General features: G+C 38.7%; 1 protein-coding gene across 1 annotated transcript in view; it reads right to left on the bottom strand.

Moving 5' to 3' along the window:
* fus (epithelial splicing regulatory protein fusilli) overlaps positions 1–16353 on the bottom strand; it is a 267610-nt gene that overhangs the window by 132018 nt on the left and 119239 nt on the right. Inside the window, 1 exon segment of the mRNA XM_083113532.1 lies at positions 2519–2608. Within this exon segment, the coding sequence (XP_082969658.1) occupies positions 2519–2608 (90 nt within the window).

Below are 16353 nucleotides of genomic sequence, written 5' to 3'. Positions count from 1 at the left end.
CCGCCACTGCTTAATAATGTTACCATTGGTTAAATATCTTGAACGGACCTACCCTTATAAACTCCATCTTGATGTGTAGTGGCTGTTTAGATTAAAATAACATATTTTTTCTTCCGTTTTGTGTGTTTGTAAATTGTTTTTACGCTACCGAATCAGTAACTATCAGTTGTCAATAACATACCAAGATAACCGTTAGATATGCCGAAACAGAATAGAAACAACCGTGCTGTTTCATGATGGACAGATACACTCGACAGTTTGAAACTGTCAGGAGGTTTCGAAACTCCATCAGGAATGAGGATCAGGAATACATTTCAATTGCAAATCGAGGTTTCCGTGACTATCTGACAAAACCGTCCCTTCTTACATTTCTTATGCATTCAAGGTCTGGCAGTCTTCGCTTATTCCTTGTCTATTCTGGTACGAAGGGTGAAAGGTCAATGTTAGTCTGATATATGCCTTCTTGAACAGGGTTGAGAACACCTATAAGATTCCCTTCTGTGGCGCAAGAGTACGCGCTTGGGATTGTGCATGAAAGTCATGTTATAGTTCCCGCCAAGCTTACCCGAGAGGAGGGGAGAGGGGGCTTGCTGCCCCACCGCCTTTTCTTTTTGGATTTTCCAACTGTGAACATTTTTATAAAATCTTGAAAATAACTTACACTGTTCCCTAGAGTGTTCCAAATTATTTCTGCATTACTTGTGTTCATAAAATAATAAAGGTAACGTACATAGCAGGCAAAATTAAAGTACCCAGTCCCCCCCCCCCCTTTTTTCCCGGATGTGTGTTCCGACGTAACGATATAACAGTGTACAATAAATTGGTAATAATAGTCATTTTTGTACGTATTACTATTACCATATAACTGCACCTATATAAAGAAAAAAATTGATGCAACATTAATATGGGTTTTTGAGGAACAGTGAATGATAATATATGAGTGACACACTCATGCAATAATTGCAATCGTAATTTTTGTGATTATTATAATTATTGTACAAGAGTTATTTTATTACTTTCAGTAGGGGCAATATTAATTCTCTTACTTCAGGATGGTATTGAGTTCCTTTAATATTAATAAATATTAACTTAAATGAAAAGAGTTTCTTGTGAAAATCAGTGTTTCTGAAACTTTCTGATCTTCGAGTTCAAAATAATAAATAGTAATTACGAATCACGTGACATCCATTTCTTCAATGGGCGAGAAACATTTACGGGAGTTATCGAAGCAAGAAACAATTATTAGAAAAAGCTTAAACAAAAAATAGTAATAATAGGATATGAAATAATATGTCAGGGATACAGCACCTAACTGGGTGTTTTGAGGTATTAGAGTTTGAGGGAACAATTCAGACAAGGTTCCTTATTTCTAAATTGGATCATAAACCTTTTTTTGAGCAAAGCATCATCTCCAGTTCGTACTTTAAGCACTCTCACACAACTTCTAACAAAGCTTCCGAAACAAATTATACTTTACTCTCACAGATTACCATCATTCGTGCAAGTTCACAGTTCATATATTGCCCTCAAAAGTTTAGCAAATTGCTGCTCTGTGCTTTTACGCTCAGATCGTCAACTGTTCTTCCAATCAGCATGCAATGTATTGCGAGCTATCAGCGCCATCTCCTGATCTGATTTCCATTTACAAGATCGTTGTTTACGAACGGCTAGGAACAGCCTTAACAAGTTATAAATACGTGCTACCAGAACCAAACTTGGCCTGCCTAACCTATACACGTATATGCATATAATTGCTTAAATAAACCTAATTGCTTAAATAAACCTAATTTACATGGTTATTTCTGCCATTTAGGTTAGGCAGGTCAGTTTTGGTGCTGGTAGCATGTACAGTGCGTTGGTTTTGGCTCGAGGCCGAGATAGCGCGTGGCATGGAGCAGATGCCGGCATTTTCGTCCCGTAACGTCCCGCTTATATTTACGCACATATCTTTAATATGCAGACAATTATATTTATATTGAATAACGAGTACTAACCTATGTTACAAGAGTTGTTCAATGTGGTGGCCAACTGAATTCGCATATTCCCGGCATCTTTGATGAAATTTTGATTGACAAGCAAAAGTTCCTATTCCGTAGAAAATAGGAAAATAATCACAATAAATGAAGGAAATAAAATTGTTCGGTGCATAGGCCCATATGGCCATTTTGCACGGGAAATAGCTTCCTTTCTAAAACCTTACCTGAGAGTTTTAAAAAGGGTGTAAAAAGACCATTGAGAAAATATTAAAAGGGCAAGTTTATGAAAGGGCCAGAATAGGACAAATACAATATATTACAAATGTAAGGATAGAAGTGATAGAAATAGGGAGATGATGATAGAAATAGGGCGATAATGATAGAAATACGGAGAGAAATCGTAAAAATAGCGAGGGAAAACCTAGAGAATTTGTTTTGTGAAAATAAGGGCCAAAGGAATGATCAGGTGTAGCCAAACATATGTACGTACCCTGGTTACATTACAAATATTTTGTAAAAGCAATTACATAAAGTGTACTTACCGTCAGCTGTAAGCCTGAGTACGATGTTGACCATATCCTGTACCTCCTTCACGTAGAAATTCGATTCTGTGTCGTGAGGCATACCTAAATCTGTGCAGCAGATGTTAAGGAAAAAGGTGAAAAATTAAGGAATACCTCGCTTACCTTGCTTTATCCAACCCTTTCATTCGAATAAATAACTGATTTATCAACCCATTCGCATAGTGGGTTACTGGAAAATAAATACATAAGTGATAAATTATAGGAATGAATCCAGGAGCGCTGAAGGGGGTGTATGTGGCCAAGCCTCTGACCACTTGGACTTCAATTTACTTAGAAAATATAATCAATTCGTTCATTAGGGCTACTCCTGTTCATAATTTCAGCAGCATAATTCAGGATGCGAATAATAGAAATAGGGAGCGAATGATAGATATAGGGAGAGGATGATAGAAATAGGGAGCGAATGATAGATATAGGGAGAGGATGATAGAAATAGGGAGAGGACGAGAGAAGTAGGGAGAGGATGAGAGAAGTAGGGAGAGGATGAGAGAAGTAGGGAGAGGATGATGAAAATAGAGAGGATGAGAGAAATAGGGAGAGGATTAGATAAATAGAGAGAGGCTGATATAAATAGGGAGATGATGAGAGAAATAGGGCGAGGATGAGTAAAGTAGGGAGAGGATGAGGAAAATAGAGAGGATGAGAGAAATATTGAGATGATGTTGATAGAAATAGGGAGAGGATGATATGCATAGGGAGATGATGAGAGAAATAGAGCGAGGGTGAGAAAAGTAGGAAGAGGATGAGAGAAATAGGGATAGGTGAAAATAGGGAGGAGAGAAATAGAGAGAAGTAGGGAGAAAATAGGGAGATGATAATAGAAATAGGGCAAAGATGATATAAATAGATGAGTGTGATGATAGTGATAGAAATGGAATGAGGGAAATAGGAAGAGGACGACAGATATAGGAAGATGAGAGAATATGGAGAAGATGAAAGAAATGGGGGAGAATGAAATATTGAGAAAATGATAGTAATAGATAGGGTCAGAGAAATAGGAAGGATATGAAGGAAATAGGGAAAGGATGAGAGAGAAATAAGGAGACGGTAAAAGAAATAGAGAGAGAATGAGAAAAATAGGAAGAAAGAAAAGGAGATATGAGAGAAATAGAGAATAAGAGAGAAATATGAAGGTGAAAGAAATAGGGAGAGAATGAGAGACAAATAGGGAGAGGAAATAAAGAGAATGAGATAAATATGAAGGTGAAAGAAATGGGTAGAGAATGAATTAGAGGAAATGATAGGGTGAGAGAAAGGAAATAGGGAGAGGATGAGAAATTCGGGGAAACAATGACAGAAATAGGGATAGGACAAGGGGAAACATGGATAGAGTAAGTGAGTAAAGGAACTGAAAATGAGGGAGGCCGAGAGAACTCATTCATCAAAACCAATTTCATTGAAAAGACCTACACTTTATCCACAAAGCAGACCCAACTCAGACCAGCTTCTGTGGTGACGCAATCAGTCATCAGCTTTCTCGAAAGGTCAATATTGCATCGATCGCTGCTGCACGTGGGCATTACTGCAACTCATTAGAAAGTTCAGGCACTTCATCTGGAGGCAGAACAGACCCCGTGATTGGCGCAGATATGCATCAAACCCGGTCCACTAAGCACCTGATTCTAATATTAAGTAACACGTACCTTGTCAGAGCTTTCTCAGCCTAAGGCAACGCGCGAACCAGTAACCAATGCAGTTTTTGAGTTCCTTGTGCATTTCCTCTTCTAAATCAAGATTCAACGGACTTAGGTAATGGTACCGAGAGGAGAACGAGATTCTCGCAGGCACGTAGCCAGTGGGAGGGCTAAGGGGGCTGAAGCCCCACCCCGAAATCCTACAAATATCTAATTTAAATGTCATTTGTATTGTTAATAACAGAAATAAAGTTATAACTACAGTGAAAACTGCATTACATCGAAAAAAGTTTAGTGTATAATGAAGGAACCAGGTTATAGTTTTATATTCTACCATTTAATCCAAATAATAAACTTATAGTTTTCTTTGTGAGAGGTCACAGAATATAAACTTTATGAGTAAAATTAACCACCAAGTGTTAAAGCCTCTTTTGAACGATTGTGTAAAAGTTAATAACAAAATACAATAACTATGATTTTCAGTACACTAACTGCACAAAATACAAGAAAAATAATGGACAACATGCGTTAGATAGTCACTGATATGGTGGATCGAGTAGCACAATTGGTCTAAATCAAAATAACTTTGCTGTGCGACCAATTCAGATATAAATCAGAACTTTATGCGTGCACGGAAATTTTACCAAAATCAAATTTGCTTTGCTCGGCGGCTTATACATAAATCAGATTGTATGGTCTATGTGGATTTCTCCTGAATCAAACATTGCTTTACTGTGATACTTATTCATACATGAATCAGAATGTAAGCTGTATATGGAAATTCCGTCTAAATCAAATTTGCCTTGCTGTGGTACTTATTCATACATATATCAGAATGTAAGCTGTATATGGAAAACCCGTCTTAATAAAATTTGCCTTGCTGTGGTACTTATTCATACATAAATCAGAATGTAAGCTGTATATGGAAATTCCGTCTAAATCAAATTTGCCTTGCTGTGGTACTTATTCATACATAAATCAGAATGTAAGCTGTATATGGAAAACTCGTCTTAATAAAATTTGCTTCGCTATGGTACTTATTCATACATAAATCAGAATGTAAGCTGTATATGGAAATTCCGTCTAAATCAAATTTACCTTCCTGTGGTACTTATTCATACATAAATCAGAATGTAAGCTGTATATGGAAATTAGTTTAAATCAAATTTACTTTGCTGTGGTACTTATTCATACATAAATCAGAATGTAAGCTGTATATGGAAATTCGTATAAATCAAATTTGCTTTGCTGTGGTACTTATTCATACATAAATCAGAATGTAAGCTGTATATGGACATTCCGTCTCTATCAAATTTGCCTTGCTGTGGTACTTATTCATACATAAATCAGAATGTAAGCTGTATATGGAAATTCCGTCTAAATCAAATTTGCCTTGCTGTGGTACTTATTCATACATAAATCAGAATGTAAGCTGTATATGGAAATTCCGTCTAAATCAAATTTACCTTCCTGTGGTACTTATTCATACATAAATCAGAATGTAAGGTCTCTGTGGATTCTGCTTAAATCAAAATTGCTTTGCTTTGAGACTTCAAACAAATCAGAATGTAAAATGTGTACGGAAATTTTGTCTAAATCAAAATTGCTTTGCCGTGTGACGTACTTGCCAACATGATGGATGTCTGTTTATGGAGAGGTTGTCAGTTGGTGTTTTAAGTCCACTTTTATGCACAGTAAGGCTAATCGGGACTGGACATACAGTTTAAAGTGGAATCAGAACCACTATGTGCCTCCACCGGGTATCGAACCCGAGACTCCTTGATTACAAGGCAACGACGCTACCACTGCGCCATCGGGGAGGCCCAGTTTCCTTTACAAATTATTACACGGTTGTCGTATACTTTGTAACTATGCAGTTTCTTTTGTTGTCTTACATTTTTGCACGTGCTTTTTCAAATGGAGACGTTTGATATGACAGAAAAACAAAGAGTTTCTTGTTTTGATTTTCTTCTTTTAACTTTTTTTTACATGATATGAGAGAGAAAGGAAGAGAGAGAAGAGGGAGGAGTAGCAATCTGAGTCTCCCATCATTTCTATGATATAATCCTCATCGTCGCGATAGCACAAAAGTGGCAGAAAAGCGACGCTAAACAGCAAAAATACAAAATATGAGATCGAGACGTTTTCTTGGACCGCGAAATACATATGAAACTCGAGACAGGGTACCTCATTCACGAGACGAGTCTGTAGACTCCTAAATAAACCCAATGGGTCTGTCATCAAACATGGACGTCCGCAGGATTTTTGCAGGGAGGGGCAAACAAGTCACATTTTCCCCCAAAAGAGTGTATTCCCCTAAAAAAAAACATTGCTTAAATTTGAATTTATGGTGTTAATGCAATAACTAACACATACGACTGTGGCTAAAATGAAATTATATGTGTGAAATACATAATTATTGGTTGACTTTCATTTTTCCAGGGGGGGCCACGGCCCTCTGGACGCCCATGTCATCAAAGGTGGCAGAAAAGCGGAAGTAAAATAAATCAACAAAAGAAAATCGACTAGCCTATCTGTGCATGAAGTTGACTTATGGTTACTTCATTCTGTCCAATCACGTTCGACAATACCAGTTTTCATGTGTCGATCTCTGTGGTGAAGCACAGCGCGCTACGATGCCAGAGGTCCCATGTTGGAATCCCGGCCTGGGCTTTGTGAGTCTGCATCAACTTCATCATGACTAGGGAGCGGAAGTTGATGACCTACAGTTTAAAGTGGAATATAGGTATATGACCTATAGGATGTCCAAAAAAAATAGGAAAAAATTACATAAAAAATGCAAAAAAAATGACCATTAAATTTGTTAGTTTCAGGTTAAAAATTGAAATTAAAATAAAATTCAACAAAATTCAATCTTGGTTTTAAAAAAAGGCACCAAATGATACCACATGCACATTCAATTAAAATATGCATCGAGGATTTCAAATGGAAATATCCGAATAATTTTAAAACAATTTCATGAAAAAGTCGTATACACTGAATGAATTGGTGTAAAGTGCAATAATTGCCCGCATTTTTGCCTGGTGATGCAGTGTGGTTTGTTTCTGTGGCACTATAAAGCAAAAGAAATCCTGCGAGATATAGACCTATGTTCACCTTCGTGAAAAGACTCAAGAATATTACCAAAATGAAAGAAGTGACAAAATATGATAAAACAATACACCGAATATTGCGATAAAGGACGGAAAAATGCCGAAAATCGGGGAAAATGACTGAAAAGTTATATTTTTTGGGTTCTAGACGAAGTGTAATATTGTGTATATTTAATGGGCATCGTGTCCGAGATGTCAGAAAAAAGATGACATTTCATCAACTTCCGCTCCCTAATCCTGACATAACTCATCCTCGGGATTAGCTAAAAGTGGGAGAAAAGCGACGCTAGATAACAAGAATAACATCAACCATCAAACTACGCCATAGGAATTCGGCACACTGGTTTTAACTAGATTTGGGTTTCAACGGTACACTGCAAAGTCAAGTTCGTTGACTGGAGTTGCTTTTGCATGCAGAACGGCGGTTGTAAACGGTTGTAAAAGAGAAAACGCTGCGATTTTTGTCACAACCACATGTTTCCTCACGCTTGAATCTTCCCCAGCGTAGCCCTATCACGTGACAGCCATTCGAACGGAAAAGTCCACCGAGTCACCTTACAGAAGATATCTTCCCACGTGCTTGTTCAGACACGTCAAGAACAAAATCTAGAGCAAGAAAATCACTATCTTACCTTAATTTCCAGCCGTGCAGTATTATGAAGAATCAACGAACATTGGAAGATCCAGAATTTCGTCGAACACTCACTACCCCGAAACCGAACTTCTGCAGAACTGAAAGCAGGTGGTTTTGGGTCCCCCTGCTTCCCCTCCCCCCCCCCCAAACGGCTTGCGAGGGGGGGAGTGGGGTTTCCACCACCTTCTGAGGAATTTTTCCCCCTCTGACAGGCCATATTCAATAGCGAACCTTGGTGGACAAAAGGCCTTACCGCTAGTTCCAGGAAAAAACTCTCTGGAAAAGCCAAAGCAAGACGAAGTGATCTTTGTGGCAAGAGTGGACGATAAATTTCCGTAATGAAGGAAAGTTTACTCTAACAGGGCAAAATTTAGTCCAGTGTTACTGAATAACTCCAGTCTATAACTGGGACTGGAAATCCGAACAGAAACCAGTATACAATGTGCCTTCACCGGGCATCGAACGCGGAACCCTAGATCACAAAGGCACAGGAATCACCACTACGCTATCGAGGTAACTATTAGTTTAGATACATTGTAGAAATTAAATAAGTGGCATTCATTAACAGAACAATATTTACTTTAAAAGAAGAATACTTTGATTGAGTTGGTGTTTTAAGTCACTTTATGCACAGTAAGGCTAATCGGGACTGGACCTACAGTTTAAAGTGAGATCCGAACCACTATGTACCTCCAACGGGGATCGAACCCGGGACCCCTTGATTGCAAGGCGATACCACTGCGCCATCGGGGAGGCTAAGAATATATATATATATCAGGAGCGTATATTCTAGGCTAGCTAAGCTATCTGCGAAGCCGGAAGCCTAGAGAATAAAATACAGGAGAAAAATCGATCAGAAATTGTAAATAATATTATTCATATCAGTGAGATGATGGTGATTCTGGAGTTGGCAACCTGACTACTTATGAGTTGGCAACCTGACTACTTATGAGTTGGCAACCTGACTTCTTATGAGTTGGCAACATGACTTCTTATGAGTTGGCAACCTGACTTCTTATGAGTTGGCAACCTGACTTCTTATGAGTTGGCAACCTGACTACTTATGAGTTGGTAACCTGATTTTTTATGAGTTGGCAACCAGATTTCCTATGAGTTGGCAACCTGATTTCTTAGTAGTTAGTAAACTTATTTCTATTCATAGCCTAGAAGCACGTGACACAGTGAGATAGCCCAGTCCTTGGACTCAGTATACGCCACTGATATATATATATATATATATATATATATATATATATATATATATCACTAAAGTGTATTCATATGAAGAGGGGCATAAAATAAAACTCACGAAAATTGTAGAAAGGGATGAGGGAATTAAAGAAGAAAGACAGAAGGAACTTTTAAAAGACAGAAAGAAATAAGGACAGAGGAAAACATAACGGAAACATGGGATGAAAGAAAGCGAGAAATAGATTAAAGTTATGGTAAATAGGGAGAAACAGGAAAAATAAACAGAAAATAGAGAGAAATTGAGGAAGAAAAAAACGAAAAGGAAAATAGAAACAAATAGAGAAAGCGAGGAAGAGACATAAATATACAGAAACGGGGGAAGAAATAGGAATGTAGAGACGAACAGAGAAGGGAAGATATTAAAACGCAGAGAAAGATGTAGAGAAATTGATAAAGAAATACAGCGGAGAGAGAGAGAAATCAGCAAAGATATGAAGAAGCAAGAACATAGAGGAACATACAAAGAAATAGGGAAAGAGGGAGAAATAAACAGAAGAGGGAAGATATAGAGAAAAAGAGGAAACAATAGAGAAAGATAGAGGAGAGGAATACACAGAGTGACTAAAGAAAGTTGAAGGAAGAGAAATAGATAACTTTAGCAACAAAAAAGCCTCTACATTGAGTCCGCCACAAGGAAAACGTTCCCAACGCCATTGTTATTAAAATGATCACAATTTTCCTGCTTTTCCGTAATCGCAATTCTCCTAGACATGAAGGTTGCGAGAAAGGATTCAGCCTCAAAAGACAACGGATAGCAACACTGGGGATGATCCACACGTGGACACCTGTGGCGTGGGAGGGCATCAGACACTCCTGATCGCCATATTCTGCAGCCTCGGAGGAGGTGTGACTCGTCACACGCTTATAGAACGAAGTCCCTCCCTCCTCCCATATGCTGTGCCATAATGGTATATGGGTCCTTTATTCATGAATAAAATATAAGCCCGATATTCGGTCACCAATGCTTAGCAAGAGCCGGGATATTATCGAACTCTTTCTGGGAGGAGGAGGTTGCCTCATTGTTAAGTTTGCAGGAAGGAATTCCTCAAACGCTGAACGTATCCTGATGCTCTTCATCAATGATTTGTTACACTCAAAAAGACATTTGTTCAACGATCATTCAATAAGCTTCATGCTGACGCACAGATATGTAGTATCAGACTGAAGAACCAAACAAGTAAAATCTAAAAGTGACAATGTACACTTTCTTATACAATGTGGTGCTGTCAAAGAAGGTCGGTATTGCTAATACAACTATTATTCTTCGTCTTCTTCTAAGAGAACAAAACTCTAATAAGCCTAACCTAATCACCACAGATTACTACCCCAAAAAGCTACCAGCCAATGGGAATGCTTGAAAGAGTTGTAGCAGAAATCACTACCGTCAAACAAGCAGGGTGCGAAAACATTGAAGACTGGTGGGGGGAGATGTTAAGCTACACACGTAATTATTATATTATATATATGTGTATGTGTGTTATTAATATATCAATATTAAAAAATGCATTTTTCTTATAAAGGAATTAATTTCTAACTTTCTTTATACAGTACAGCAGATATTTATAAAGTTACAAACTAATTCCGTTACTAACTGCTTCAAGATGGGTAGAAATTACAAAACAGTTGCAAAAGTTTTATTATGTGTAAGTTCTTGTTTGGTTTTTGAGTTCTATTAATATTAATCAATTAGATTTCATTGTTATATTTGTCTTTCGTTCTTTTAACTTTTATTGTGCGTGTATTGTTATTGGTGTAGATGCAGATCTGTTAATGATCTTTTGAAAGCGAGAGAGAGAGAAAGTATGCAACACTCACAAAACACTACCTTGTGTGCTTTTCACTATTACCCTTAGTAAAGTATATTTGAAGTAAAAAATAACTCCTTATAATTCGTTGTTATGAGAAAAACTATCACCAACACCTCCTTGGGCACGCAACGGATTAAGATGCGCCATCTAGCGACCTTCCAGGAGCGTATCCACGTTTCTTTTGTTTTTTTAAATATATTATTTTATTATGCTTAATATTTTTGAACTCAAATGTTCGTTTTTTTTGCTTTCTTTGTTTACTCACTTTAATGAGAGGAACTAGGATCTGATATGCAATAATAACAATCTACTTCTGCAAAACAATATGGTTCCTGTTTACAGTTTTACACCCGACTGAAATTCCCCGTCCCAACTATAATCTCTGGATCCGCCACCTCCGCAACAGGATCGAGGGCGATTGGCATGAAACAGTCCCAGATTATATCCCCCGTATGCTCAAACAAGCTATGATTCCGCCTACAGACATGTTGAACTTGACGGAAAACATACTAGTTGTAAGACTTTTGAGACACCCTGTGCTTCATGACGCAGCAAAATTTCGCCGAGGGACAGTCGAGTCGGTACAAGCCTACCAGAAAACAGTTTGGTAGCTTGTCACTGATACGAATAACATTTTTATTGAAGGAAAGAACACTTAATTTCCTTACGCAATGTCGGCTGCCGGAAATCTACGCATAATTTGACGGTACATGAGCATCTGCTCGTTCTCTGCGAGCTGTGTTAATATGCAAATGCATACAGCAAGCCTCCAGACTCACACAAAGGGATTCCCAAATAAATAACTCCCATTGTCTCAGGTGTGTGTGTGTGTGAAGAGGAGTCGAGGTGTGAACCAGCCTTGTGGTGGATTGTGCTGAATCACACCGGAGGATGAAGCAAAGATCACGCACTGGGGAAAAGATGAGCTTCCACGCTCATACAGGAAGTGGACCCTTGAGGAGGTCGATGCCGCGAGAGCGACCGAGGTTACGGCTCCATAATCTCGATTCCATAATTCTTGCATCGGTCGTCTCTTTCTTTGTGAGAAGACCTAAACCTATTCTCTGGTATAGTCCGGAAGGGAGGGCAAGGGGGCCACGTCCCCCACTGGAAAATGAAAAATTCCTAGAGCCAGATGACAGCGAGTGTTGAGCTGGCGAGCCTACCAGCAGTCTAGAACGTGAGGCACTGGGTTGAGATGACGTCAGTGACTCAATTGATTTAATTTTTGTTATTTAGCGTCCCTTTTCTACCACGTTTGGCTAATCGCGACGATTAATGATGATATGATGGAATTGATGAAGGGACACTCTCAAACAACACCACTGCCCAGGCCGGGATTCGAACCCGGGACTCCTGGCGTTGTAGCGCGATGTGTTAACCACTCCGCCAGAGGGCCGGCTCCATATTCTGAAAAATTACATCTACTTAGAATTCCAATGGATATTCGAAAGGATCGGAATTTTAGAAAATAACTTTGCTGCTGCAGGCCCGAGAAAACATATTTTGGATACTTATGGACTGACATGGCAACACTGTCATGTTGATTCCGATCCTGAAAGTCGCAGGCCCGAGAAAGCCTATTTTGGATATTTATAGATTGAGATGGCAACACTGTCATGTTGGTTCTGATCCTGAAAGTCGTATGCCCGGGAAAACCTATTTCCGATACTTATGGATTGAGGTGGCAACACTATCATGTTGATACTGGATACTTATAGATTGAGATGGCAACACTATTATGTTGATACTGATCCTAAAAGTGCCAGGTCCGAGAAACCCCACTTTGGATACTAATGGATTGAGGTGGCAGCACTGCCATGTTAGTTCTCACCCTGGGTTGAAAGCTGAGTATTTTCTGGACCAGTCCTACCTCTCCTCAATTTAGTGAATATTCCTTTTGGCGAAATACCTGCCCCCTCAAATAAACTCCCCACCAAGGCCATTCCTCAGAAGAAGGAAAAAGAGGGTGAGGTCGGGAAATGAACCCGGAACAGCAAACATGCGAGGTCAACGTCCTTGAAACATGTTCATGCAGTGGTTAGGTTCCCTTCTGCGATGTTATGTCATGTACTCGAGAGAGCGCCGAGTGAACGCTGTTGCATTCTGAGTAAAAAGAAATTCAATTCGCACCTGCGCTTTTGGATTCCACAGTCAAACGATCAACAAGCCTTATTAGGGGGAATTAAAGTGAGAAAAGTTGAATTAAGGTATTCTCACACTGCACGGACCACCTACAATGTATCCGTTAATTAAGACAAAAACAATTTAAAGGAACAAAACCTGAAAATCTAGCCCAAGTTTCGCCGTCAGAGGATGTGAAGTACACGCTTTGTCTCAGGTGAACTGTCAACGATGTGGATTTGCTTGCATTCGATATAAACTGTTCCCAGTTAGGGGCTGTGCGCCATTTCGATATATCGTTATCAAGTCGAAATTCTTAATATATCGACATTGCCATTGTCGAGTTGTCGGTGTTAAAGTACATGTTGGTCTCAAGTATGTATGTGCTTTCTACTACAGTTAACAATCAGTACTCCACTTCGAGCACTGTGCCATAATTTCGTGGATTTTTGTGAGATGTATTAATAGATATTTGACAGGCGGGCATGAGCATTGCACAAGAACACTTTTTTCAGCTTTTGCTTATGCATTTTAAAAAAAAAGATTGAATATCCAGTGTATTTGAAATTAAATAAATCCAATCGTTTCAGGGTTGGTAAATTTTGTGCTTTTCAATAAACAAATAACAAATAAAAACCTTTTGTATGTATGTTTTAAGCATGTTTTAAACAAACAAAACGTTGAAACATGTCAATATGACTAATTTCCTATGAACAATGGTTGATAAGGAATGTCAATCATCCAAGGAAGGATTGTGTTTCTACCTATAAAGTAAACACTTTACTAACTTCGTAAAATACACATTAACTAATTACGTCATTTGTAAATCTCCCATGTGGGCTGTTCGAGAAAGTTCAACCTATCCACGTCGTGGCAACTCTGTTCTTCGAAATATCACATTTCATTGTTATTCAGAATGTAAAAGAGTACAACGTAAGTTGAGTACAGAACAAAACTATTTCATTTCTATATTACACAATTGTAGAAGTATTTTTTTTACATATTCGCTAAAAACATAGGCATGTGTGTTAAAACGTTTAAAACATGTTTTTTTTAAAAACATTTTTGTTTTAAACATGCCAACCTTAGATCGACAAGAGTTCAATTTGAAACACGAGAATATTATCACAGCACCTATGTAACCTGAACAGTGCAAGGGCTTAACATAGAGGTTGACTGTCTTCAGTGGCGTGCCCAGGATTTTCGAAAGGGAGAGGTTACGTATACTTTTTCTTGGTAGTCAGCCCTCATTTTGTCATATTTTCCTACCTTTGACGTTCTTTTTTTTTAGGAATCATGGGTCAAGGGGGGTTATAAACCCCCCCCCCCCCTTGGACACGCCACTGGCTGTCTTGTTTAGCAAGCAAGTATACATTTGATTTACTTGGTAATGCGGTAGTTAGTGTTCAAAACTCATTTTTCTCAGTCATTTATTAAATTAGTCTTTCATTGTTATTTCTGCAGTGAAAATTATCTAACTCGGTTTACAATACGTCGAAATGATAGTATGAAATATTGCATTGTATAAATGACACGGGGCTACTAAATTCGTTGCGTGTATATTACGAAACTGCACAATCTGCAAATTTCTTTAGACACATGTCACGGAGGATGTCAAATTACAGAACTAGCTTATTTTCTCCTGGTGTTTGAGTTTTGCTTCATTTACTTTTCCCTCTTATTTGCCATTTCATTTCCTGGCCAAAGTCCTACAGAGGGAAATACCTTCTTCAGAACTCAGGAGGACCCGGAGTGAGGATAATATCGCGACGAGCTTGTAAAAATCTAGACTGGATGGAGACTTTGGTGTGCTATTCGTAAAGTTTATGTGACTTCATCGGACTTACAAATCGGAATATACATACTCTTTGATAGTAACTACAAACAAGGACATATTTAAGTGGGGTCCAGGGGCGCGGAAACCCCGAAAGACTTCTAAAAATGAAAATTTGAGGAAGGGAGGTTAGCATTTGATGAATAAGTGAGGAATATTTATTTCCTTCGAACTTATACGAATGCAAGAATTAGATTGGGGAATTAGATCGCATGACTTTGAATAAAAGTACCAAAGAAGATTTATGCACTGCTTATAATAAGATGCATAAAATATTAATCACGAACTTTACTTTTCGTCAACCGAGTCTAACATCTTTCTTTGTTATTCAATAAATATTAAATTCTCTATCTTTTTTACATTAATTTCCTTGCCACGGCAGTTGTTTTTATATAAATTTTGGCGATCGTAACTACACCTAACCTAGATCATAAAGCTGTTATGTTATTCTTATACGTCTTTCATGTAAAAATAACAGTACAATATTAATTAATTACATATCATTATGAAAAGACCTATAAATTATATTAATGACGATTGTGTGCCTGTGCAGCTTGAATGTATATATTTAGGATAAAATTTCTATTTTTTTAAACGGTTGTAGCGTCAAAACGAGATGTCAAACAGAAAATAATTATTAAAAAAATAAGTTGCTTGACATCTATCCCTTTTTTACCCTATAGCGCTACAGCCCAATATTGGGCCCTGTTTTACCTACCGACTGCTGGCCTCCCTCCCACGCGGGCCACTAAGGGGACGTGAAGGTCTGCAGCCAGATTAGAGGGACGCATGGTCAGCCCGACCGACCCCCAGCCGTTGTAGGACTTCGCGACCGGATTACGCTCACTCAGTCGGAGCTACTCAATTTCCTCACGATGGTGGGTTGCCACTGGCCCTATACACAGGCCGAAAATTCCCGGAGACTGAACCCGGGATCGAACCCATGCCGTCCCGCAGCCGCCGTCCAAAGCAAGGTGCCTTAGACCGCACAGCCACGGAGGAGGACTTGACATCTATCCAGTGTGGTACTTAAGAAATTTCCAGTGGGGGAGATTCTACCGATTGTCTAGGGACAGCATGAGATAATGACTTTATGCCATATAAAATTCCCCCCTCCCAAGGGATAAAACAAGCAGAGGGGGGGACAAGTAACCAGAGGCGGGAAATCCCCCATCGCCCCTACAAATACCACCCTGCATCTATTGACACGCTACATGTGTTGTCGAATATCCCATGCACATTCTAACATAGGCCCCCACACATGTAAGAACTCGGCCATTTGTAGAGGTGATGTGATCAGCACCAGACCCCGGCAGCCGAACTCTTAAAATCTATAAATGCTTTGATTTCATTTCACTATATTCTTGTAGTTAGCATCACTTTTCTTCCACTTTT

Source organism: Lepisma saccharinum, chromosome 27 (genome assembly GCF_977018435.1).
Source record: "Lepisma saccharinum chromosome 27, izLepSacc3.1, whole genome shotgun sequence".
Classification (NCBI taxonomy): domain Eukaryota; kingdom Metazoa; phylum Arthropoda; class Insecta; order Zygentoma; family Lepismatidae; genus Lepisma; species Lepisma saccharinum.
The sequence above is the reverse complement of the archived record's forward strand: the minus strand, read 5'-3'. Positions and strand labels throughout refer to the sequence as shown.